The sequence below is a fragment of the Poecilia mexicana genome, unplaced genomic scaffold, assembly GCF_051168715.1.
Source record: "Poecilia mexicana isolate PSO_F unplaced genomic scaffold, ASM5116871v1 scaffold_22, whole genome shotgun sequence".
NCBI lineage: Eukaryota > Metazoa > Chordata > Actinopteri > Cyprinodontiformes > Poeciliidae > Poecilia > Poecilia mexicana.
The window spans coordinates 3,764,023-3,791,279 of record NW_028263391.1 but is presented as its reverse complement, the minus strand read 5'-3'; the positions used below and the strand labels follow the sequence as shown (position 1 = coordinate 3,791,279).

The following is a 27,257-nucleotide window of genomic DNA, read 5'->3' as shown; positions in this document are numbered from 1 at the left end:
CTGAGTTCCTTTAAATCTTGACTAGAAACCCACCTCTTTATTTGCTTTTGTACCATAATAAATGAAACTCTAAGCAATATTTCTGATGCAAAATGTAATGTTTCCATTGCTGAGTTTTGGGTTTTTATGATGTCAGATACTTTAAACTGCCTTGTTTCTGATAAGTGCTGTAAAGATAAACTTGATTGATTGGCAAAATCATAAGATGAATAAAGAGAAAGCAAGACTAATAGATGAGTTGTTTAGTGAATAATTGATTCCAGCTTCTGTAGAGAAGTCTGTTTGGATGGGTAGTCTGAGATAACAGCGCTGCGACTGTGACACAGACTTCTTCCTTAAGTTCTTAATTGTCTCAGGTCCATGATGTAAAAGTCGGATAAAATGTGACATGAGGGTTCAGACTGCAGATCTTTGAAAACAGTCAGATACGTAACTGATTTAGCTTCAAGTATGGAAATGGCTCAAATCGGATTTTTCTTGCTGGTGTGAAAAGATCAGATCAGACTGCGGTGAAAAGTTGTGTATGGACAGCATTCACCTGGTGTGTGAATGTAGCCTTAGAATCTGAACACGCAATTTTAGATCAACCACCATACGGGGCAAGGTGAGGAGTTCATGTCCTCAGAGGATCCAGAGATAACATTTCTTGGTTCAAAATTCAAACCTTACAAAAAAAAAAAAAAAAAGCTAAAATTGTAGTTCTCAAAAAAATTATACAGTTAGAGAGATGAGAGATTTCACTTTACACCAAAAAGATATCATACAAGTTCACCACAAAGGTTACATTCCACCAAGGTGCAGAATTGCAGATGAACTGAAACGGTGTGAACGTCCTCGCACACAAACACCTGAATGTCAAAATAGAGAAAATGGTTTTCCAAGCTTCCCCATACGTACCTGATTGGGATTAGGAGGATCATGACCAGAGGGAAGATCATTTTCATGTACGGTATTGGGTACATGCCAAATGTGCACAGCACCAGCAGCTGCATCATCTGCAGGAAGGTGAAGTAGTGGATCTTCCTCTGGGGCACTTTGCGAATGTAGTGGGTAGGTGGGTAAGACGTCTGTGGGGGGTGAGAGGATAAAAACTGATTAAAATACAATCTCCCCCTGTGGCTGTGTTTCTACTGCAGTCTTAAGGAAATGATTACAGGCAGTGGACAGCCTACGCACCTCTGAGATTTGCACTTTTAAGTTCCAGTTTCAGATGACAACTTTGTTAGCTTTCGGTAGCGTGAACTTGCCTAAACTATGTTTGCAAACTTGGTTGCTACTATGAAACATTTTGGAAATTCTTATCACAAAACATAACCATGGATCATGAGTATTAAGAGCTTGTACTTATAAATCAGTTTCACTGTCTGGATTTATCGGTTTTCAGGTGTTTGAGGTTGTTTTCATGCCTGACAGCCCTGTAAACTGTTTGTTTGGGGAGCAAAATTGCAACATGTGTTACATTTTCAGCTGCTGTTTATATTTCTGTCATTGCCAGTATTACTGAGGTTTTTATTTCTAAATAAAAATTAAGTCTGAAGAAAAAAAGGACATGTAAGGTGTTGTTTTTTCCCCCCCTAGTAAACAGCATGCAAGACAGCGAGAGAGAGCAAGAGGAGAGAGAAAGGCTAGGTGGAGTACAGCAAAGTTGCTCTGATGCATCTTTTTCAGTTTTCAACATCTGCTACATAGAAATGTCTTGAATATCTCACAGTTAAAGGAGAAGATCTTTTAAAGAAATACCCTCTCATCGCTCAGAAAGAGAAATCAGAAAAAGCAAAATTGATATCCACTGGTCACAACTTGTGATGGTTGCATCTGGAATTAAAATATCCTGGTGTCTTAAACTGTAAAATAAGAACGAATAATATGGGAAATACACATCTAATGTACAGATTTTTCATTACACACACCATCTTTACATCAGTAACTGAGTATTTTTAAAATGTAACTTTTAATGTCTGGGTGTTTATAAGCTCCAGATTTTTCTTCCAGGAGCATGCAGTTCCTGCTGCTACCATGTGGGGGCAGCAGCATGTAAAGCATGGATTGAAAGGGTAAGCCTTGCTTTATCTCCTCACTGTAGAAGAGGCAAGGTTAAACCGGACACTGGGGATAAGAGACACACGGAAAATAAAGGAGATTCCTGCAGGTTTCTTTTGACAAAACTATTTAGTGGATATAAAATTTAATATTTTCAACTGATTGTGCAGGATCTTTGCTGCATTTTAATGAAGCCGAGATCAAACAAAAACATTAGTTTGGTTCCTTTTTAAATTTTATTTTGCAATTCCTTAAACCAAACCCTCAAAAACAACGCAAACAACAAATAAATAAAGATGTTAGTGGATGAGAGGTGACTCTTGTGCTGGGCATCTAGTCAACTGTTTGATCTGCTGAATCCCACAGCCAACATATGGGCCACACACACCAACACACACACGCATACACACTCTCGCCCAGCACCCTGGCTCACCTGCTCCTTCAGGAGGAGAGCCATGCGGTCGCACATCTGGTTTCCGTCGATGGAGGTGAGGGCGATGTAGAGGAAGAGGCCATACAGGACGGGTTTGGGGATCCACTGCAGCGGAACGGGCAGCAGCAGCAGAGACACGCCAATGAAGATGTTGGCAGCCAGAGACGTCAGCCGGGTCTCCTTCACCTGGACGATCCTGAGGAGGAACAAGACGACACACTCTATGAAAGAACGAAGCATTTCTGAAAAATCATCTCTGGCAAAACGACAGAATTTGTTTCTGGGGATTTTCCCGATCAGTTTTATTGCAGGTTTTGCAGCGGTACAATTCAGACTTTCCTAAACATCAGGATTTAATAAGCAGAGAGAGGCTATGAATGAGACGTTTTTGCTTTTGTTTGAAAAAGTAGATTTTGTTATGATGACAAAACAGGATTTTATAATTGATTAGAGATGCAAATCGTTCAGTAGCGCAATTTGACACGTTGGAAATAAAATTTCTTAATGGAAACGCAGAAATAAAAATAAAAAACTCATTTTGTGACAAAAAGTTTTGACAATAGGATGAGGTGTTTTTTTTTTTCATCCGAATCGAAATTGTTTTATTTTGCAAAACTACAATGGAAACGCTTTTTATTGAATAATGAGTCTCATGATCAACAGCCGGATGCTGCCGCTGGCGCAAACCAAGAAGAAGAAAATGACAGGAAGTCGTTGGTCGATAATGATGGGGTCATGTGTTTTTTAGTGACTTATTGTGTGAACAAACTTATTCACACGTGATTTTGTTTTGCACACATTTTCAATGGAAATGCAGTCAAGTGATTCGATTCAATTCTAATTTTTAGGGTCAAATTCGAAACCAATTTTTCTATCTTGAGATTCGGTTTAAATAAAATGAAAAAGGAAAAGACTGTGTAACTAATAGGACATTTATTTAAAGCAATTCCATATAGTTCCACACTGTATCAAATTTGTATTTAAACAAAAAATTGGTTTATGCACAAAATTCTGTAATACCATTAATTAGTTAGCTTAGCTGCCTGGCTTATTCCTAAATAAATAAATAAATAAAAAAAACAATTAGTTGAAATAATAATTAACAGTGGACGCGTAATGTGATACGTAGCTTACTTGCAAATAGAAGCGGCAATGACGTACAACTACAGTGCATTTTAAAATTTATTTTTGAGCATTTTGAATCAATTCCCTGTTTCCAGAAGTAGGAAATGTGATCAAATGTTTTTCTGTTCCATAAATAATGAACTGATGTGCTACTTTAAGTGACAGCACCTTTTCTAAATATATCATTACAAAACAGGTATCCTCTCTTTAATTTAAACGCATGCCAAAAATGATTGAAAACGGAAAAGCTATGTGAGGAAAAACTCAGTTTAAAAGTACTTAGACTCAGTAAAATGTGAAATATTTGTTTTCATTGGATGACATTTTTATTCTTATCTCATATTCTTGAGGAGGAATTTTCTGTCTCTGGATCAACTTGATTACTTTTTGAAAAGCTGCAACATGCTGCCATTTTCTCTTGTTTTTGCTGAGAACAGGTTTCCTATTCAAAACGCCATTTCAATGCCGGTTAGTTAATCCCACCAAATGATAAGATCACAAAACGTGTTCTTTAGTTATTCCTGTTTTATCTACTTATTTATCATTTCATCACTTCTAACCAAAATATCTATGTGACTGTAGATTGTTTAAAACAAGACAAGTTATAAAAAAGAAGGGGAAAAAAATCAGGAAAGAAGAAAACAGTATTCTAATCCACACTACGTTAAACAATTCTATATTTTTGTTTTTGTATCCATTTGTTCTCTTTGCTTGTGTAATGGGTTATTTCGTAGGTCAATACCTCTGTTTGCTAGTCTGTAATGTTTATTTTCCACGCACTAATTGGTGAATAATAATAAAAAATGAAATGAATGTGCTGTATCAGATTTGCTGTGTGATTTTTTTTTTTTTAATTGACTTCTTGTTTTCTGTTTCCGTCTCTGAGCAGTTCTGCATGGCTCTCACATTGTAGTACATTTTCTGGAATGTCCACTTCCAATGTTTCCAACTTGTGGATGATTTTTACTGTGGAATGGTGGATTCGGATAGTTAGGAAGGTCAAGGTCACTGTTGATATTCTTCTTCTTTGGTATTAACACTATTTACGTTCTAGATAGAAAAGTCTGCAACCTTTACGATGATAAAAAAAACAAAACCATTTCTTTCTTCAGTCCAGTGAAATAAAACTCGTTTTAATGTTATATGAATTTGATAAAAAAGACAAATTATATAAGTTGATAAATGTCTACTATCAAAAATTTGATGCACTTTTTTTTTAAAGAAATGCCATCTTATTTCAATTTTTGTGTTTTAAACCAAAGAAAAAACTTAAAAGTTTTCCCCAAAAGAACATAGATACATTTTCTTCCAAGGAAAATAGTGAAAGAAAGTAGAAGAAAGTGGATAATTTTCAACTTAAAGACAAGAAAAATCCATCTAAAATAATATCACTGGTACGAGTTATTCTGTTGTGGGAACTCAATACAAACACGCCATGAAGGAAAAAAAAAAAAAGGAAGAACTACCAAAACATGATGTTGTTGTAGCTATATTTGAAAGCATCAGTTGGTTCTTTATCATTTTCAGCAGAAGTGCTAAAGAATCATAGTGGAAGATTCAAAAAGACACAACGACCTTTACAGACTTGGTCACAGCTGTGGATCATCAGTCAAGTTCATTTGACTACTACTCTTAAAGCTGCAGTATGTAACTTTTATTTTTAAAAAAATGTTTTCTATACATTTGCTAAAACTGTCACCATGTTGTGAAAAACAGATAATCTGTGAAAAGATCGATCTCGTCCACATCCTCCCTGAGCTGCTACTGTCTGAAGAAATGCACCAAAAACAATATGAACCAATGAGAGCCAGAAGGAGGGGCTTAGTGCTGTCAATCATTCTCATGTACTTGCTGCTAAATGTACTAATGGGAAAAAGTCATTTACGTGCATACATCAGCGGATAAGCTAGCTGACATTAGGATTCATGATAGACTATGCTAACTGCAGGGGAGACGCAGTGCCACATGGAAGGTGAATGACAGTGCTAAGACCCTGTTTCTAAACAGCAGAGGAGATCAATTTTTTACAGATTATCCGTTTCATCCCATACTTGATATGGTGACAGTTTCAAGAAATAGGTAAAATACATATTTTTTTAAAATAAAAGTTACACAGTGCCACTTTAAATCATGCTAAAAACAACTGTGTCTTTAGCTTTTCCTAACATGTTTTCATTTTTTGTAAATTTGACAGATTGTTATTTTTCTTAGAACTGAAGATGATATAATTTCCATCCACCATGATAACTTAAAAGAACTTTTCTAAACGGACTAGAAGCGACTTAACACATCCTCAAAATAGAGACTGGAGAATTTAAAGTATTCATTTTACACAGAGACATGCCATCAAAAATACCAAATTGCATACTTTGTCCACAGAAAAAAAAACTAAAACCCTTGATTACATCTTCTGTGCTCACACAAAATGTCTTCATTTATCACTCTCTGCTGCTTTATTAATCCTGATATGCAAAGTATAATCTCGCCTGGCTGTGGATGAAATGCTCAACTTAATCCTCTCATCTTTTAGAAACTCCCTCTCAGCTCATCCGTCCTCAAAGGAAAACTGTTAGTTCCATGCTAATCATGCAATCAAGAAAGAGCCTGCGATTAAAAAAAAAAAATCCCTGTCAGCACACGCTCTGAAGATGAACTTTCAACGCCTCCATTTGATCGCGGTCGGTGGCGAGAGGGAGGGTGGACTCACGTCTCGTAGAGGTGCCCCCCCTCCACACGCTGCTCCACGAAAGCCAGCTGGCGCACGTGGAGGGTGGAGTGGGGGAAAGCGGCGTGCATCCAGGGCAACCCCAGCACAGACATCAGGATGTTAATAAGGCCGGAGAGCATCAGGTCCCAGTGATACGCCGTGCCCTTCAGCAACCTGGGGTTAGGGAGACAGAGAGAGAGAGGCGACACGTCACGCTCAAACAGGAAACAAAGGAAGCAGTGTGAACGGAGACAAAGAGGATATGTAATTAAAAGCAAAGAAAAACACACAAATGGAGCGAGCGTACTCCTCCGTCTCATTCGTCATGCAAGCAAAAATACAAATCCATTATTTATATTCTTTCATACTGTCGCGGAAAGCAGCAACGTAAATCAATAGCGTTGACACGCTATAAGAAAGAGTGAAGCTGTGTGGAACATTGTGTACTCATGTCAGAGCTGCAACATTTAAGTAAGTCTGTGTGTTTTGGGGGGAACGGTAACAGGCTGCGCTGTATGAGGGAAGCCCTGTGAATGATGAACGCTGCAGACCATATCCACACATCCTGTTGACGTGTCCTTCAGTAGGACCCAGTGGATGCAATGAATGAAGGAGGATGGGAACTTCAGAGGACAGTGATGAGTCTCACTTGGTGAATGAAAGCATTATGAACGAAAAGGAAATGAATACGCATAATTCTGGATCCAAGCTTCCTATCCGAACTGGTAAAGTTAAGTTTACCGGCAGAGACCGGTCTTCTAGTTAAATTCCTTAAATGATCAATATGGTTGAGGTCACGACTGTTCCAAAAGCTGAGTGATTTCTCTAAATAAAAACCTGACCTGGTTGAGGAAAATGGATGTCACTTTTGGATTCAGTGGCACAAAATAGTGCTAATTCATTTGAAAAAACAAAATAGACAACTTCCAAAACATATCTTTTTGTAACCCAGGGTTACTATCGAAATTAATGTGCTACTTATCCACATGAAGATATATACTCTTCATGTGGATAAGAACTAGAGGTTCTTCCATCAGCGTGTTGGCACCCACCTGTTCTCTGGAGCATTGGTAAGCGAAACAACGATGTTCTGGTCAATGAAGATGAGGAGAGCCAGGAGGAAGCCGAGTCCCATGGCGCTGACAACGTTCATGGCCGACAGCCGCTCGAACGGAGCCACGTTGAAGATCGGTCGATTGTGAACCTTAAACACTGGAACTGGATGAAGCGACAACCAGAAGGAGAAAAATAGCAGCAGATGAGATTGGAAATGATTCTCCATCCTCATATGAAGTGTTATACAAACATCATAAGTATCTCATAAAAAGCTTCCTTAATTTGCTAATATTGTGGATTTGCTATGTTTTACTGATGTGATAATCCACATTTTCAATTGTTTTTAATCCTTTGAAGAGTTTCTGGATTTCATTTTTTAAATGCCTCGAATCTAATTTGGTGCACTGCTCTGATGAATACTGCTGGATTAAATGTAGCTGGTTAAATTTAGAAAATGACAAGACAATAATTGGTCTATTATGCTATGACTTATTGTCTCTGGAGGTACAGAACAGAAAATTGTCCGGGCACTTAAATTTAAATTCATTCGGGGTTTGGCAGTCATCTCTGTTCTGACCCCCAGAGAACAGCTGCTGCCTTGGCAACAATAGAGGCTAAAAATGATGCCAAACAACAGAGGATAAAAAAAGAAAAAGAAAAAAATGAAAATGGCCAATGTGTTTTGCCCGGTGCCTTTATTAAAGAGCATAAAGCAATAATAAGGGCAGCAAATAAAAGGGTTCCATCGCAAACGAGGCCGTTTCAGATAAAAAAACAAAAAAAACAGGTTTTACCTTTTAGCAGCTTTAGCTGAACTGGAATAAAAATAAAAATAAAAATGATCCCCAAACTCGTATCAAAACGAGAGGTCACAACTGGCTCCTTACATCAGAAGTAAGGAGGATCACAGGATGTCAGCTGTATTTTAATAGTACAAGTTTTAAAAAACAATTGAGAAAAATTGAAGAAATTAAAAAGAAAAATAAACATCTCCAAAGGATGTCAGATATATCTTAAAGGGGCAGTATTATGCGTTTTCCAGGCACATAGCGCCATTTTACAACACAATCAGGTAACTATGTTGCCTGTTGTTAGAATAATATATCAAATATGATCTAAAATAAATTTGTCCTCGATATTCAATGCCTTGAAATTGGACCTCTGTCTCTTTAAAAACGCCTGCTTTTTCCAAAACTCCACCTTCAAGAGGTCATCACAACATGGCTCCTCTGTGAACCCTTTAATGTGAACTCCTGAGAAGAAGCTCATAATGAGCTCAGCTGATGCTGATGTCCCACCAGGTGTTTGCTAATTGCTGCTGGCTAGTCTGAAGGAGCTGAGCAGAAGAACTCCTCTGTGATGCGGAAGCTTGGAAACCGCAGTTCCCAGGAGGAGCTATGTCCTCGAAGGCGGGGCTAGGTCCATCCAGGCATTTTGCACAACTGAATGGTTGCCACAGAGATGAAAGGATTTCTCAAACATGCATCAGAAAATCAAAGCAATCCTCCATGATTAGTTTTGATGAAGGAATGTCATTATAACATGATTTACAGCTTGAAAAAGTCAATTTTACATAATGCTGTTCCTTTAATAGAAGGTTTAAATCATTTATTAATAAAATGTTAGAAATTAAAAAGAAAAGAAATGGGTAAAATCAGGAAAAACTAAAGTAGTTTATGAAATCCTTCATAATCTACAACAATTCCAGGTTTGTTAGTCAGTGGAAAGAATGAAAGTCTTCCTGTTGCGGCGGGTGAAGAAGCGTATCGTCCGTTAGCCATAAATCGCAGGGATGACGGTCGACAATGTTGATGGTAAAGTCCCTGACTACGCCTGACGGAACACCTTGACCAACATGATGAACTCTGCTCAATGGAGGTCAACACCTTGGAAAGAGCCTTTCCTAGTAACAATGTATTGATGTGTGTAACGAGGTGTGTGTCTCATATTAGAAACACACTTTAAATGACGAAAACTTTACGCTGCAGCCGCCGTTCTGCCATCTACTGCAGATTCCCCAGGATTTGAATTTGTCAGGGTAGGTAGCAGCCAGGTGTTGCCAATTAAAGCTCTTGATTAACTGAACTCAGCAGGTGGGAGTGCCACTATACAAGCAGCAGGTTTGGCAGTTTGCTGGTCTTGAGGAGAGGAACTTTTTTTATGGCAAGAACCACTGTGGGTAGGCCATTAAAACAGAATCTCGATGTGTTGGTTGGATGATGATGATTGGCACAGGTGCATGTTTCTATTTGCTTCCTGTTCTTTAGCTGGTAGTTTCCTGAGGGCCAATAGAAACAAATGACATGGGGAAAAAACGGTCAATGACGCTTCCTTCTTGCATCGAGTGTGTTCATGCGTCTGACTTGTTTTGGACAAGGAGCTCCAAAACACAGCAACTTGTTTTTTAACTTTCCAAACCGCTTTTCTGATTTCAAAATCCATATGTTCAGAGCTAAAGAGCTAACTCCTCAACTTTTATCCACGTGAATTACTTGGATGGCAAATGTACAATCATAAAACTGATTACCTACAAGAAAGAAATTGTTTCCTTTTCGTACTTGAAATGTTTAAGGTCCTCTGCAACACTTCTGATGGAAGGCCTGAGGAACCACGATAACGATACTGCGGTTTATAAGGGAGCGTTTAGGTACTTACTGGAGTTAAAAAAAAGGATTACTTTCTGACAGACCACAGAGATCAGAAATCTATAGACCTACCAACTAAGGTCAGTGGACACAGTGCATTGATTTTCTGTTGGCAGTGAAGAAGTGACAGCTGAGAGGTTATCTAAAGTAAAGGAATACCTTCCTCCACTGCAGGTGTGCTCACGTTGAGTCACTCATCAATCAAACACTAAGCTCTAACTGCACATTTAAATCTGGGTTTCTGCAGGTTTAACCAATTCAAATTTAAGACTTTAGGAGGTGAAATTTAAGACCTGTATGATGTCAGAAATGTGCAAAGCAAAAACCCTTAACCACCGTAGTGCCAAGTTATTTCGCACAGAAATTAAGGTACCATTGTACAGGTTTGCAACAGGAGTGATCCAATGGCGAAGATTAACGTCGTCCAGCTAACTACTGATAAATTTGCACTTAAACCATAAAAGACGCAAAAAAATAAATAAATAAATAAATAAAATAAAATAAAATTTAAGCTAGCTTTCTTGTTTTTATTATTTCTCCATTTCCACTGCAGGAACCAGAATCAATGCTTCCTACTAATATAGGCCTTTGCTAGCTAGCAAGGGTACATTAGCAGCTAGTTACCAGTAGCTTTACTTCCCACATATTACACAATGATGAAGTGACTTAAGGGCAACTCAAATGTTTGCCTGACACAAAAATACCACAAGAAAAGAAACTACAAAGGATATACAAGATTAAATAGTTCTGCCACAAAATGTATGACTTCTAAAGAATACATTTAAGGCCAACTTATATTTTTTAAATGGAATCAAAACATTTTAAAGCCTTAATTTTACATACATGAATTTAAAACTGTTTAGGGATGCACAGATACTCTGTAGATACTTTTTAATCTAAACTTTGATCATTTATATCTTTCTGGGTGTCTTTCCAATTTTCTGAAACCAGAAGAAACCTAGAACCATTTCTGCTATAATGAAAACTACAAACAAACTTCCTGTGGCTGCTTTCTGTTCACATTGCACCCAACAGGCTATAGCTTCATCTAGCCATCTGGAGCAAAGCAAGAGGTAAGTAAAATGATACTAACGCTCGATGTCACTAAAAATGTAGGAGCCGATGAAGGAGAACAGCAGCACTGAGATGGGCAGGGCGCAGTCCGACAGCACTTCCCTCACTTTGGCATGCAGGAACGGACTGGGAGATGGAGACAGAGAGAGAAAGGACAGTGGAGTGAGCAAGGAGAGACAAATAATGGAGGAATACAATTACTGTGGACAAGACAAGGACAATGGCTGCAATCCTGACACCGCTTAAGTACCTTACTCCGCCTCTTGCTTACACAATTGAATCCAGCTTTGAGGTTGATTTGATTACAGAGAGCAATCAGTAGTTAGTATATTAATGCTTATTAAATCACAGGCTGGAACTGAAGCTCTGACAGAAAAGTGAGTTTAGCAAGTTCTGTCTGGAAAGTTACAATCCTTAGAGGCTAGGTCCCACTCTGCAGTATCCATCCCAGCAAGGCAGCGGTCCCAGCCAAACGTGATTTAAAGTTCTCCAGTGATTAATCTTTCAGGTGCCTCAGAATATTAATGCAGAATGTACCTTCTTTTGAACTGGTAGAGGGTATAGCCCATCCATAATGTCCCGAGCATCAGCAGGAGGCAAAGGACGGGCCTTTCTCGAGTGCACTGGATGAAAGATTCAGGCAGAGCATTGAACACCGACCCGACCATCACCTCACTCCTGTTTCCTCCCTGCAGGTCTCCAACCTGAGGAAGGTCTGCTATGCTCCTGTTTTCCAGACCTGGAGCGTGGTAGTACCTCTGAAAGACTGAAACCAGAATCACAGTGGTCAAAACAAACCAACAAAAAATAAAACACAAATTTTTGTAAGTTTTTCTTTTTTTTTAGGTAAATTGAAAAGCATTCAAACTCCGTTGAACCCTTTCCAATTTTATTATTGTACAACCAAAAGCTTCGGTTTATTTTATTGTGATTTTATGTGACAGATTGGATGGACAGCTTTGAGCATTTGAAATCCAAAATCTTTGTAGGCTCTGCCTAACTTCGTTATAACTCCACTGCGTTTTCCTGCCGCCACAAGTTTTATCAAAGTGATGGTGAGTTCAGGGTCTGTTTTCAGTGCCGGGAAGAAAACAAAACAACAACAAAAAAAACCTTTTTAAGTTTATTTAAGGCCAACTTTATTATATATATATAATTTTAACACATTAACAGTCTGACTTTAGATACATGAATTTGAGACTTTAAAGATGCAGAGACACCCTGATCTGTAGTTTCAGTCTGAAAAACAGAAAGCAGCACAAAACTATAGGAAAATCTAGAAGCAAGAGCAAAGCATTAATGCAAAGTTAGAGAGCTGATATTATTCATGCTCTTTTATCTGTGAATTAGCCATAAATAGCGACTGAATATAAATGTTTTTTGCATTAAATAGAAAAAAAATGCTAAGTAATACACAGCAGATTTGTAAAGATCCATCTGCAGATGGCTGAAACAAAGAACAATGTCACTAGGAAAAAGGACTGGACAGCTTTTAATTAAAATGACTAATTGATTAGCTGGAGAGATGTTGGCACCCTCGGTCAACGAAGGATTCCTCAGGCATAATTAGCAAGTAGCTCCAGCAAATAACATTATTAAAATGACACCAGTAGCACAGTATGCAGAATATGTCGCAGTTATCTTTTTATGACTCCATTTGTGTTAGAAAACTTTTGCCTGCTTTAAATCAGAAATTTGCTTGTGATAACAGATGGATGCAGAGTCTTAATTATCAGTCAAAATATGGAAGAAGTATAAGCAGTCACAGACTGCAGTGTTGCAGAAAAACCAAAAAAAAGTGACTGCCTGCGTTACTTACTTTTGACTGTTCCTTTGACAGCATCAACTACAAATGCAATGGAGATGAACAGGGCAATGACCTCTTCTGTTGACCTGGAAAACACATTGGACGTTGTTGCTTAGCTACAAGTAAAATGTTAAAACACAGAATAAAAGTAGCATTTTTGTCATTCTATTTCAAACAATACAAGGACGTTCAATTTAATAAAATAATATTTTAATTAACTTTTAATGCAGTGTTGTCGTTTTAAAATCATAAAAGCTCTAGATCTACCTGTTGCCGTTCTGCCTTTTATTTTATTTCATACATGTAAACAAAATATTTTGTGCCTATGATCATAAAACATGGCACATTATTTTTGATCTACCTGATATGATGTTCTAGCTACATGTTTGGTTTAAAATTATTACTGCATCTGGAATCAAAGTAGACAGACCACATTAGTGAAAGAGGAAGCTGTGTTTGTACGACCTTCAGTTATTTGGATTATTTCAGTGTGGGCGGGTGGATGTGTGTGTGTTTATGTGTATGAAGAGTGGTTGCCTATGTGTGGAATAGTTATGAGTGAGAATTTGTCACCTAAAGGTGTGAAGCTGGTAGAACGGTGGGATGGGCAGAGACTGTGGTGAAGAGCAGCAGAGGATAGGTAGCCTCAGACCCTGAAGACGTATGGCACAGACTCCACCTAATCTGGCACTGCTGCCGTGTCTTCCAGTGCTGGTCAATATGAGACTATCAGGCTCCCACACAAGACACAAAGTGTTTCCAGTGCTGAAGAGGAAAATCTACCAGGTATGGTGGTGAGGGATCTTTTGATGCCTCATCACTGCCTGGTTCAGACTCCACAAGCCACAGTCACCCTGACACATTCCTGAGGGTCTTTGGGCTTCATCACAACTTAAATCCAATTGACAAGTTCCAACCACCTTGATTACCAGACTGGCCTCTAAGCCTGACAGATACCTTCCACCCAAAAAATGGGCGCCTTGCCGCCAGGAGCCAGCCTGTTAAAAACCAGACACTAGTCCTACACACAGAAGGTCTTGGCTCTCGACTATTGAGAAACGATTGGAAGCCAGCTGCAGGTTAGCCGGAGGCTAGTAATTGTTTCTGGAGGCTGGAGGTTAGCAATTGTTTCTCAATAGTCTTGCTAGCCTCCAACTGATTGGATAAAGTTTTAATCTTTACCCAATCACTAACGTTTCCCCATTATGTATATACTGTACCAGTTTGGTGCTATGAAGCTTACCAGAAATTGCCTTTGCTACAAACATCCATCCTCCACTGTGAAGAGGGAAGTGTTTATCTGAACAAGGCAGCTGTTAATATTAATTCAATATTTAGAAGCATGGCCAACACGGACTGAATGGTTTTACTTACTTCCTCTTTTGCCATTTCTAGACAGACTACAATTCTAAAACAGCGCAGAAAATTGATTTCATTGCTCAACTTCTTCCTCTGTTCGCTGATTGGGTCGATAGAAATTCTACAGGAGTGAAGAGGAGAAAACCCATCCTATGCTGTAAGCAAGATTTTATTAGAGTAGATTAGCTGCAGGAAGTCAAGAGTCAGATAAGCCAAAAGCCAGAACGGACCCCAAGCTGCCCAGAGCAGTCCTACAGCAGGAGAATACAAGAACCAGAACTTCCCAGTCTCTTCCACTCCCACTGACTGAGATCTGAAAACTTTGTGTTGTACTTTGTTCCCATTTATTTTGGTTGTGATCCCCATTTGAGCTTCAAAAACAGTAAAAGTAGGAAAAGTCATCCAGTAATAACAACCAAGTGACCTCCTGCTGATAGATATTGTTCAGTAGAGTCAGATAATTATATTTTCTAACAAGAATCATCCTGCAGGGTGTGAATGGTGCAAAACAGCAGATGGTACTTTTTTATTGTCGGATCGCAGAGGCAGCAGCCAAAGTCTTCCCTCTCCCCAGCCACTTGGGCCAGCTCCTGTGGGGGAATCCCAAGGCATTCCCAGGCCAGCCGAGAAACAGTCCCTCCAGAGTGTCCTGGGTTTTCCTCTGGATGTCCTCCCAGTGGGACGTGCCAAGAACACCTCACCAGGGAGAGCTCTACCCCTGAGTCCTTCCTGGATGACCGAACCTCTCACCCCGTCTCTAAGGGACAACCCTGACACCTTGCGGAGGAAACTCATTTTGGCTGCTTTGTATTCATGATCTCATTCTGTCTGTCGTTACCCAGAGCTCAAGACCATAGATGAGAACAGAAACGTAGATCGACAAATCAAGAGCTATGTTTTTAGTAACCAAAATAAGAATCTAATAGAAAACAACCAAAACTGTAAAGGTAAAAAATGGCAACGGAGCAACATAACCATCAACGTTGGATGTTTTTGGCTGCAACTCAAACATCTGAAATTCTAACAGAAACATTAGAATTTGCATTTCTTTTACTCACAAATAAAAACTTATGGGCCATTCCTACTCACAGAATCCACATTTTTTTGCGAAATGCAAATAGGTCTTTGAATTTGTAAAACCTAATACTGACAAAAAAGAATAAAAAAAAAACAAACAAACAAGAAAACCCAAAACAAAACAAGAACGAGCTAGTTAGCAAGATCCACCATGCTGTCGACTTTTAATATTATAGATTTTGTCAGCAGCAGTTACAGGTCGGTGGAGTTGGAACCAATGTGACCCGTTAGGAAAACGATCCCAATAAACCAAGATAAATGTAAACGCAAATATAAGTGGTACCTTTTAAAGAGCTTCATCAGCAGACTGACGTTGAAGATCCCTCCCAAGATGAGGAAGAGGCAGTTCCACAAACCGATGCAGGCATAGAAAGCTGGGAAATCCAAGTTGTAGTCATCACAGATTCCTCGGATCACTACAATCCACAAGACCAAAAACATACATACTTGTATGTAAATATAAAACATCTGAATGACACAATGGGAATTATTTAAGAGGGCAGTATTATGTGTTGTCCAGCCACATAGAGCCATTTTATATTGGAGTCAAATAACTATGTTAACTTCAATTGGTATAAAAATGTTGCATATGCCAAATATGACATAAAATAAATTTTACTTTGTAATTGAAATTGGGCCTCTGTCTCTTCAAAAACTACTGCTCTTTCTGAAACCCCGCCTTAAGGAAGAAGTCACAACATGGCTCCTCTATTAACCCTTCAGGAACATTTTTACCAGTGTAACATTGAGAAGTAGTGGGGGAGAGCTGCTCTGTGAGGCAGAAGCTTGGAAACTGCAGCTCAGAGGAGGAGCTTTGTCTCCAAGGCGGGGCTAGGTCCTGCCAGGCATTTTTGAATGGTTGAATGGTTGCCATGGAGATTCAAGGATTTCTCAAACATGCATGAAAGAATCCAAGCAACACTCTAGGTATGTTTTTTAAGAGGGAATAACATTATAACATAATATGAGACTCAAAAATATAAATTTTACACAATACTGCCCCTTTAATGTGTGCATATAAGGAATAAATGCTTACAGTGCCTTGCAAAAGTACTAATGAACCATTTTACATGTTCTCATATTACAAACTAAACTTTTTGTTTTGTTGTACAAAGTAGTGTATAACTGTAAAGTGGAAGGAACAACATAAAGATGGTCTCGTGTCCACACACGTCTAGTGGGAAACTTTATACAAGACCCCTAGAGCCTTTCTCTAAATGATGCCGTTTCTTCTCGATTTTCTTCTCCGAAACTCAGATTTGTAGAAGGCACTCTTACGAGGATATAAGCAATCAGATCAAACCTGTCAGTCTGAGTACAAAAAACATGACACGTCGACGCACCGATCGGAATATTCGGATCGGATTCGGCTCCATCGGAATAAATTTGTAATCGTGTCAGATCGTCATTTCCCAAAACCACTGCGGGAAGAAAATAAAAAAAATAAAAGCCATAAAAGCGCACACGGGGTCAGTCCGAGCCCTCAGAGACAGCAGGAGGCGTAATTAGGGAGTGCAGTAATTCCTGGAGCTTTATTAGAACCTGGTGCTGGTCCGTTCTGGAACCAACACTACTGTTTGTTCGGTTTTACGTTCAGCAGAAACTGAGGAACAGCTTCTTCTTCTGTGTTTTTTTAGGGAAACTTTACAACTTTGCGCATGTCAGTACTTCTATTCTAAACAAAACTTGGTGCACAATCATATTAAATAATTCAGTATCCATATAAACCATACATTCGGATTATTTAATCCCATCAGATCAAGGTATTTCATATTTCCTACGTGGTTTTTCTTATTAATATTTTGCTTGTTTGTTTTGGTGGACGGCCGTGTCTCTGCAGGTCTGCCGTACACTGTTGATCTTCAAACGATACATCGAACAATGATCCCTAACATTTTTTAAGTTGGGTGACATCATAATTGCACCTTGCCTTAAACTTCTGCCCAGCTTTCTGCCTGAGCTGTCTGCAGTGTTCCTTGGTCTTCATTATGTTGTTTTTTTTCTAATGTTCTCTAACAAACCTCTGAGGCCTTCGCAGCGCAGCTGGCTCCATACCGAGAATAAATGAAAAACAAGTGAACTCAATTTACTAATTAGGCGACTTCTGAAGAGAAAATGAAAAAAACAAAAAAACAAAACAAAAAAAAAAAATGAGGGGGCGAAGTACAAATGCACATAGCACTTTTCACTTATTACTTGTAGAAAACGTGCAGATATTTCTTCTACTTTGGTTTTTTTGGTGTTCGACGTTGAATCTCAGTTAAAACCGTTCAAATTTGTAGCATTACAAAATGTGGAAAATGCGGTGTGTATATTTTTGCAAGACATCGTATGGAGGGGCGTGCAAAAGTGTTTTTTGGGGATTTTTTGTCTCCCTTAAAACAACTTCATTTAAAAACTGCAGTTTTAAATACCTGTGGTGTTTTTGACTAATATTTAAAACATTCTCAAACACTTTCGTATATGTGTGACAAACATGCAAAAAAAAAAAAAAAAAGGACATCAGGAAAGGAGCAAACTCTTTTTTCAATTCAAAAACAATTTGAAAGAAGTTCAGTTGGTTAGAAGTGATTCAATCTCAGAGATTTTTCCAGACTCCAATAATGAGAGCATTTATTACAGAAGCTCTCGGTGGCTTCAAACATGGACGCACAAAGAGTTAAAGAGAAACATGCATTTTAATTTACCTTGAAAAGGAAAAAAAAAAGAACTGTAATTAGTTTGTTAAAAACCATAATAATTTAGTTGTTATCTTGAGTCACAACTTTACAAACAAGCCTTTGTTCCGTTCAGAAAGCTGCTGGAAATATACTACAATTATCCCCATGAGAATGTTCTCTGCACAGTTCCAACCCATTTACTTCAAAGATCATCCCACCGCAAACCCGCCAAACAGCTTCGGTATTAAAACTAAATCTTGGCATCAAAGTCGTTGCTTTTCTTCATCTCTGCTCTCTTTCGGAGTTTCCACCATTCAAGTTCATCTACATTCCTCCCAACAAAACAATGCTGTTGGGCAAAAAACCGTCCAGTAGTTTATGTGCTGCATTTTGTCTGAACTGAATAAAAGCTTTACTTGTTCCATTTTTTTCCTGAGCAAATCTGCGGACCTGCAGGCACCTGAAACCAGCTGTTATGTAACATGGACAAAAAACACAAAACAAAAAAACAAAAAAAAAAAAAAAAACACATTCTGGTCCATCTACCCCCCTCTGTGGCAACTATTCAACGTTTGGACTTTTTTTTTTCTGGGAGAAATATATTCTAAATATTTCTTTTGACATCAAATTCAAACCAGATGTGAGCAACAACAGCCAGTAATCCATATATACAAAACAAATGAGTCCAGAGATGGAGATGGAATTAAACAACAAAACATTGGAATGACAAGTGGAATAAATGTCAAACACTTGAAGAAACGGGTGTGCGAGAAGACACAGAAAACCAAGAAATCAGCTGAAATCGGTCAGTATTCAGAAAGCACTCTGTGCACAGAATGATTTGATTGGGAAACAAGAAGTAAACAAAAAAATCGTGTTTTTAGAATTAAAAATACTGATAGGAGTCGTTACAGCTGCATTTAAACTTTAAAATGTTCTAGTGAGTGAAATGGGGAACATAAACCAGATTCAGAAAGGATACCCGTCCATCATATGGTACAGAATGTCTTAAGATTTCTGACAGAGGAGTCAAGAGTATATATCTGAAAAGACTCAACATCAGTGGCTTTTCTAACTTTCACTGCGCAAGACTCCACTGCTGAAGGTATTCTGAAGCTTTATTAAAGTTTGCTGCAGAAGATTTAAATAAGTGGTGAAATATTTGAGAAAGTACTCTGGTCAGATGCTAAACTTTTTGGATGTCAATACTCTCTAAATGTTCTGGGCTTTTCTTTGTAGTTTAGTTTTATTTTGTTATTTTTTGTTTGTCTAATTCAGTTAGTTTTACTTGGCTTGCAGAGTGTGTTTGCTAGTTTTTAGTAGTTATTACTGGTTAAATATTTAGTTTAGTTGTTAGTTTTGGAGCAATTTCAGTTTTTTCATACTTTGGTTAATTTTTAGGTGTAGCTTTCAGAAAGGACAAAGTATTTTATTGTGATTATCAGTTGGGTAATGAATACTGAACAGAAGATGCATTTTCAGAAAAAAATTATTCAATTATTGCTGACAATCAACTGACTCTGATGTTTTCTCCCAACTTTTGCTGTGGCCATGGAGTTAAATAATCTACAGCACTCCATGAATAAACTGGTTGTTTACTTCAGCTGTTTAAAAATCTATTTCACATCAGTTTGAACCATAAACACAAAAATAAAGGGTATTATATATATAATTTTAGTATGTTTTATTGTTTTAGTTAGTTTCATAAATGCACAACATTTGTTCCTGTTAGTGATAGTTTTTCCCTATTAATTAGTTTTTATTTAATTCAGTTAAAAATGTTTTCAGCTTTTGAAGAGTTGTATATTAATCAGCCTATTTGTGCTCTACTTTGCATTTGTGTTTTTGTTTTATTTTCTCTCTCCCTCCCTGCATTAAATAACAAACATGTATATGCTGCTACACACAGGTGCTTTTTATTTTCTTTTTTGTCTCCTAAACTGGGAGGGAAAGTTTGTCCCTTCTCTTCCAGTCTTCTTTTTTTGTGAAAGAAATAAAAGGACAGCAAATGATCAGTGGACATTTCTGCTTTTTAAGTTGTAATTCTGACTATTGATTACTGAAAAAATAAAGAATTAAAAAAATATATAATTCCATACAAGAGACATATTGACGTTAACATTACAAAAAAAATGTCTACAAAGGTTCTTTAAGTGAACTTATTCCATTTCCCCAAATGACTATTTATGGACTTCATTGCGAGTGTGGATTACTTGGGTTATTCTCAAAATCTGATATGAAATTAATGTAAGTAATAATGTCAGGACTGTATCTTTGAAGCAAAGCGATGACTTACTTTACAACCTGTCTCCTTTAAACTTTCATTAACAATAACAGTTGAACATTGTTTTTCTGATTCTTTAAAGAGGAGATGAACATGATAGTTTTTTTCTCCGCCATTAGTTTTCTTCCACTTTTGATGCCATCTTTTTAGTGATTTTCCCACCGTCTAAGACTCATCTGCTGTGTAAAACTCAGAGAGACGACTGCCTTGTTTTTGAGGTGAGCTGAATGAAACTAAAGGAAAGCTTACCGCTGATGAAGATGGCGAGGGGAGCAGTGGTGAGAGGGATAACTAAAGGGGAGCCAGCGAACAACGAGTAGATGACTCCGCCGATGCTCTGGCCAATGATAGTCTTCCGAACATCTGGGCAGAGAAGACGCACGCACACGCATGCACACGCACACACACGCAGGAAAAGAAGACACAGGAAAAGGTTCTGATGAATAAACATGAATGGCCTTAAGGTTCTGCTGCACAGCTGAGCAGAAGCAGAAGGAAACTCATAAATCACTTTCTCCACCAGGAATGTTATTAGGCGAATTATCTGTTATTTTTACCCACAAATTAACTTGAGATACTTGCTTCATGTTCTTCCCGCTACAATAATAATAATAATAATAATAATAATAATAATAAAAGAAACTTTAAAAAGCACACACAATTCAATTTTAGGGGGATGATTAATGCAGGCTTTAGGTTTTTACAGTTAGAATACATCAAACAACAATACGTTCTCAACCAACAAAATCATGAATTGTGAAAAAGAAACAAAAACAAACCCTGCCCGCCCCCAAATTTTTCATTGACAGCACTTAAAAACACTACATATGATATTACTACAAGTTATTAGCAAGTTATGATACTTCATAAAACTCTTTGGCCTCTTTAGTTTCTGTTTCTGCTCCTCAATCAATCAATCAATCAATCAATCACATTTTATTTGTATAGCACATTTCAGCAGCAAGGCCTTTTAAAGTGCTTTATATCTGCTTTACTGTAAAACATATTTCACTACTGAAGTTAAATATGTTTTAAGGTTAATGTTTTGGAAGGTTGCTTTAGGATCTATAATAATAAACAAAAATTAACAAAACAAACAAGTAAAAGCCTTTTTGTAAAAGTCTCAAATTAATAAATATGGCTCAAGAATGAAGCTTCCCATTTGAGATTTTTGATTTGGGAAAAATGACAAACCAAAAAAAAACAAAACAAAAAAAAAAAAAAAACAGCCAATCTGATCAGTTATTGGAGGTTGTTATGGGATCAGATATATGGCAGGGATGTGACTACTGATCCATGTATCAATCTGTGGTATGAACAAAATTGTTTAATGTACATTGAAGAGACAGAATTATGTACAACTTTTTTGAGCTTGACATCATGTTGTAATGATATTCCTTCATCAAAAACATATCGCAAGTGTGCAAGTCTTACCTTACCTTTATTATTATTATTATTATTTATTATTATTATTATTTGTTTAACTTTAGCTTTCCATCTACCTCAGAGCCTATCGGATGTTGAAATGTCAGAATGTTGGGAAAAATATTTACAATGTTAAAATTACATAGAAAGGTTAGTTAGCTAAAAACAGCTGAAAAATGTCACCATTGTGTTTTTGGCCTCGTTTGACTAAAATGAGAAACTACTGTTATGTTCTGACGTCTGCTGTGCGCCTATCCAGCACAGCTGCCAGAGCCTGTGTTATTTCATTATTCTTTAACACCTGCACAAAAGAAAAAGACTGGATGTCAACTGTGTCGAGCAAATGAGCTAAAGTCGGTATCTGATTTGTTATTTCAGGATTTTTTATGGAATCAAGACATTTTTATTGCAAAATTTTAAATAATTTAAAAAATGGATATGTCGTAGCTTTACTCTATTTGTGAGTCCAAAATATTTTAAAGATATTTTTTGTTATTAAAACTGTCTTAGATCAACGCTGACCTGTTTATACACTACATAAATGTTGGCTGTGTTATAACCAGCTGGCCCTGCTACTCCTCAGTGGGAACTTTACTTTGTGGACTCGTGTTTGATAGAACATTAGAGTGTCTGCATGCCGGCTGCGCGCTCCTACCGATTTCGCCGCGGGTGCTCTCATCGTTGAGGGAGCCGAAAGCAATCGCAGGGAGGAGGATGGCGATGTAGAGGAAGATGGCTGTGGTCATGTACTTCAGCAGGGTTTTATTACTTCCAACTATACCTGAAGGGAGACAAACACAAACACATGAGTCATATGCATCTCATAATGAAGCGGAGGAGGCTCAGCACTTTAATTTAAAAACGACAGAAACGCTAGCAGAATCCATCGTTTAGATCCCCTGCAATAAGGAACCTCCAGAGAGAGTGTGTGTATGTGTGTGTGTGTGTGTGTGTGTGTGTGTGTGTGTGTGTGTGTGTGTCAGAATATTCTACTGTGGCTTACACAACCGACTGCCCCTTTGAAAATCGGAGTGATGCGTTTTGCGTTTGTGTAATCCATCTCATTTTAGGAGCAGCCATATGAATGATGGATAACTCATGTTGGAATCAAACATTTTAATTGGCCTCTAATGTGATCGTTGCTTTCCGTGACCTTCGCAGGATGAACATTTGATCAAACTCACATGTCAGGAACGTGTTGCTTTCTGTTGCAGCTTAAATAAAACAGAAATGCGTTGAGAGAGTAAAGGGCTGAGCTGCTTGTTGTGACTAACACATTATTTAGCGTGTGTGCGTGTGTGTGTGTGCGTGTGTCCTGGACCGGAGCCGCTTTCACACACGGTGGGTAAAGAGTCTGAGTTGATGACTCAGTGAAAGTACCTGCCTTCAGCGACTGCATCAGTAGGGTATAGGGAGATGCTGTGGTTGATGACCTGGGATATTATAATAATGTTGAACATAAAGAGGCATGTGGGAGACTTTAGTGTTATTTATACAAGATGCAAAACCCTGGATGAAACCCAAGGATAGCAAAGATCTACCTAAAAAAAAAAGCACACGTTGTACTAGAGCTAAGATTTTCAAATAGACACCACAGATTACTGTAGTGTTTAACTTACTCAAATATAATGCTGATAGTGTAGCAGATAATTGGATGTTTCAGCAAAATCTTTCACATGTGGAACCTAATTTAGCACAGATGTTCCCAGGGCTTTCCTTTTATAAAAAATAAATAAATAAAATTAAATAAGATGAAAAAAATAAGACGTTAGCCACTGAAAAATTCATGATGACCACCATGATCACACAGGAAATTTATTGTGGCACTAAAATTGTCAATACTGATCACTGATGAATACTTTTGGTATGAACTAATTAATAATTGGACCCAGAATAAATATTTTAATTATTGATAATTTTTTGGTTTTTAACTTATTTCTGTTGATGGACAACATGAGAGTGTGTGGTGTCAAACCACACATATTTATATTTTTAACTTTGGAAATAATATACATCACCTTCCTAAAAGAATGCTCCAAGTCATTTTTTGCCCTTTATTTTTCTCCCCAAAATCATGTTTTGGCATAAAATGACTTTGGCCATTATTTTGGGAAGGAGGCGACATATTTTCTTGATTTTTTTTTTTTCCTTTATCTGGTGGCCATTTTTGAAAATGGCTGCCGTGGTTGTAATGGAGCATATACATTTGCACTATAATTAGCAGTTTATATTACTAGTGGTGGGCACGCTAAACTGTTAAACACATCAAAAAATTTGCAGAAGCTAATGCTAACCATGAAGAGGACTGTTGCTCAGCTTGTAAAATGCTACATATTATAACTTTAAGGTTGTATGAATATGAAGACCAAAGGCGAAAACATATGATGTGAAATAGAGTTCCTGAAAGTTGTGAAAATAAGTAACATTTAGTTAGGTTTAAGGTAGGTAGACAGCAGCCATTTTGAAAAATAGGTGTCATCCTGAAATTTAAGTGGCTAATGTGAAAAACATACAGCCTGAAGGTTGAGCATGCAAACTTTCATGCTTGTTTCCACATTTGACAGATTTGTATAGTAATATGCTGCACTATGCATAAGAAACCTGAAACCCCAAGAGATGTACCAAATATGCAAAACATTTCAGTATCAATCAATCAATCAAATTTTATTTGTATAGCACATTTCAGCAGCAAGGCATTTCAAAGTGCTTTACATAATTTTAAACAATGAGAAAGAAAAAGAAAGTAATAAAAAGATAAAAAGAAAAGATAAAATCACAGCCTAACAGGACAAGGCCTCCAGCCTTGTAGCACCAGGCTCCGTCCGCCTGTTTCGCGAAAATTTTGCGCTAGGACTTTCGCTGTCCTACGCGGATTTTGTACATTAATTGGTTACCTGTTAGTCTAGAATTTACAGGGTTAAACAGTGAGAAAGAAAAAGAAAGTAATAAAAAGATAAAAAGAAAAGATAAAATCACAGCCTAACAGGACAAGGCCTCCAGCCTTGCAGCACCAGGCTCCGTCCGCCTGTTTCGCGAAAATTTTGCGCTAGGACTTTCGCTGTCCTACGCGGATTTTGTGCATTAATTTTGCCTTTGCCTCTCTTTCTGTGAGGCAAAGGGTGAAAGATAAATGAGGCGCTGCCAGCGGCACCCCAGTGGGGCAAAGCAACACAAATGACTCACTTTCACTACAAGTCCAGGTCCAGCTTACCATCTGTGAAGTCAGAAGGGTAGAAAGGCAGTCTGCGACGCAAGTCCTCATAAATCCCTCGGCCGGCTTTGAAGAAATCTTTACACTGTGGAGAGAAAGGAAAAGGTTAGGTTTTCCTCAAGGAAACGTCTCTCGCAGAGGAAAAGCCAGGACTGTGTCTTCAATGTTAAATTGAAAAACAGTAATGCAAGTTACAGTACCTTGCAAACATCATGCCCGTTGGAGTTTTTCACATTTTATTATGCTATAACTACAAACATGCTTGTGTTTTATTAGAATTGATGTTGTAGGTCAGCACGGTAACTCATCATTGCTAAGAGGAAGTAAAAAAATAAAAATAAATCAATACAAGCTTTCCAGCAGATTAAAATTTCAGCATTTCTGTTAAGCCCACTTTATACTAATACCCCCAAATAAATTCCAGCGCAAACAAATGCCTTTGGAAGTTATCTAATTAATACATCAAGTCTGAGGGAGTGTTTATGCAGGGCCATTCTGTGAAGGTCTCAGAGGTTTGATGGAGAACATTAGAGAACAAAGAACAGCAAAAAGACTGAATGTAGCACACAGGAATACAGGTGTGACGCTGTTAATTATGGACTACGTTAGAAATTAATATCCTGAACTTAGAACGTCTCAAGGAACACTGAAATCTATCATACATATTCAAAAACTATGTCACTATGGAAACCTACAAATACTTTCTACTACGCATTTGGCTAGTTGGACAATAACAATAGCTATTGCTAACGACTTGTTATCAACAAAAATATGTTTGACAGAATGTTGATAATTTCACTGAACTCTGACCCAGAAAAACATGCCATTCTGGGGGTTGTAGGCAGAAGAAAGGCTTTAGCCACGCAACCATTCATAGCTCAAACTCCAAGCTATGAATGGTTGGCGGCGTAGTTAGCTAGCACAGTCGGTTGGTTAGCTAGCAACAACCTATTGAGTAACAATCAGTAGCAGTCTCATCTTGCCCCTCAGGTGTGCTTCACTCCTCGTAGGCCCACATGTACGTACATGATGAGTATTTGAGGTGGACTCAATGCAGATGTTTGTTGTCCTTGGTAACACACAGATTCACATGGTAAACTGTTAGGAAACGGTGTTCACATTAAACTGTTCTGTTTGTGCGACACAGACATGATGAAGTTGGGAGTCGGTGCAACCAGTCGCAAGAACGCCTAGCATGACTGCCTCTATGTGCAGCACTGACAGTTGTGTGGTGGAGAAAAAAAACACTAGGCTAGCCATCCAACTAGCTCATCAATTCATTCAGATTGTGAGAAATGAAGGAATATGCCACAAAGAATGTAGGCAATCTGTAAACTTGACTATGAAATCTCTATGGTCCACGGACAGAATACATGCAGTGTATGCGACTATTTGGGAGGAGTTTCATGTCAAAAGAACAAGCAGGAGTGAAAGGAGGAAATGAATCCAGCAGCTCCAGATGAAATTGCAGTTAAGAGGAAAGATCAAGTCACCAGTTTGGCAGGATTTTAGATATTTAAAACAAAAAACTAATCAATAATTAGTTATTAGAGGCTGCAAAAGAAAGAGGTGGGTTTCATACAACTGGCTTCAAATTCTTGAAAGCATGAAGTATTTTCCTTCTATTTCACATTTATGGTGAATAACTGAAGTGAAAAAGTTGTAGTTAAAATGTATCAAGTAAAATTGCAATAACATACACTGAGGTGATGTAAAAATCTAATAATGCTCCAATGTTAGCTTCCTTTAAGCATTTATTATTTGGTTTAGTGATGATGTTGCTCATAGATCTACAAACAACTTTGTTCTACCATCGCCATAATTCATTTAAAGGCATTTCTTAACTATGTTATTTGAAATCTCAAGATATCTTTAAGACATTTAGTGTCAGCTAAAATTACAGGAACTTTAAAATGTTTTCAAAGGGCAATTATTAAAAAAAAAAAAAAAACATCAAACACTGTGATAAAATGTGTCTCACAAGGAGCGCCCCAGGAGACAAAGTTTCTTCTACTGCAGAGGAGTAGTTCATTAGAGTTACAAGCCTCAGAAATGACCAATTAACAGCACCTCAGATTAGAGCCTTTAGGTATTTGACATGTCATAACATTAGCTCGAAGAAAACTCTTATTAATTAAGTCTACATGGTGGGAAAAAAAAGCAAAGAGGGAGACTTGGAAGAAAACTAAAAAGTTCTGGTGTGTTTGGACATCCACTCAACATCTTTTTTTTTCTTTTTTGCTAAATGGAGGGTATCTAGATGTCGTTAACCAGGATAGAGCTTTAACAAGGCATTGACGTAAACATGTGCATTTGTTCACATGGGTTTGTCTGTGTGTGGTGGACTATATGTG

At 37.8% G+C, this 27,257-nt stretch overlaps 1 protein-coding gene across 4 annotated transcripts in view; it reads right to left on the bottom strand.

Annotated features, from left to right (window-relative positions):
- Window positions 1–27,257, bottom strand: part of slc4a11 (solute carrier family 4 member 11) — a 146,036-nt gene that overhangs the window by 6,137 nt on the left and 112,642 nt on the right. For 3 of the 4 annotated variants that reach the window (XM_088002542.1, XM_088002543.1, XM_088002544.1), the window contains 11 exons: window positions 24,904–24,988; window positions 22,348–22,473; window positions 20,517–20,630; window positions 15,607–15,739; window positions 12,900–12,973; window positions 11,618–11,846; window positions 11,100–11,206; window positions 7,358–7,523; window positions 6,306–6,479; window positions 2,474–2,669; window positions 898–1,067 (listed from right to left, as the gene is read on the bottom strand). In XM_088002542.1, the coding sequence (XP_087858668.1) occupies window positions 898–1,067; window positions 2,474–2,669; window positions 6,306–6,479; window positions 7,358–7,523; window positions 11,100–11,206; window positions 11,618–11,846; window positions 12,900–12,973; window positions 15,607–15,739; window positions 20,517–20,630; window positions 22,348–22,473; window positions 24,904–24,988 (1,574 nt within the window). The remainder of the gene's footprint in view (window positions 1–897; window positions 1,068–2,473; window positions 2,670–6,305; window positions 6,480–7,357; window positions 7,524–11,099; window positions 11,207–11,617; window positions 11,847–12,899; window positions 12,974–15,606; window positions 15,740–20,516; window positions 20,631–22,347; window positions 22,474–24,903; window positions 24,989–27,257) is intronic. The other variant, XM_088002545.1, reaches the window with a different exon arrangement.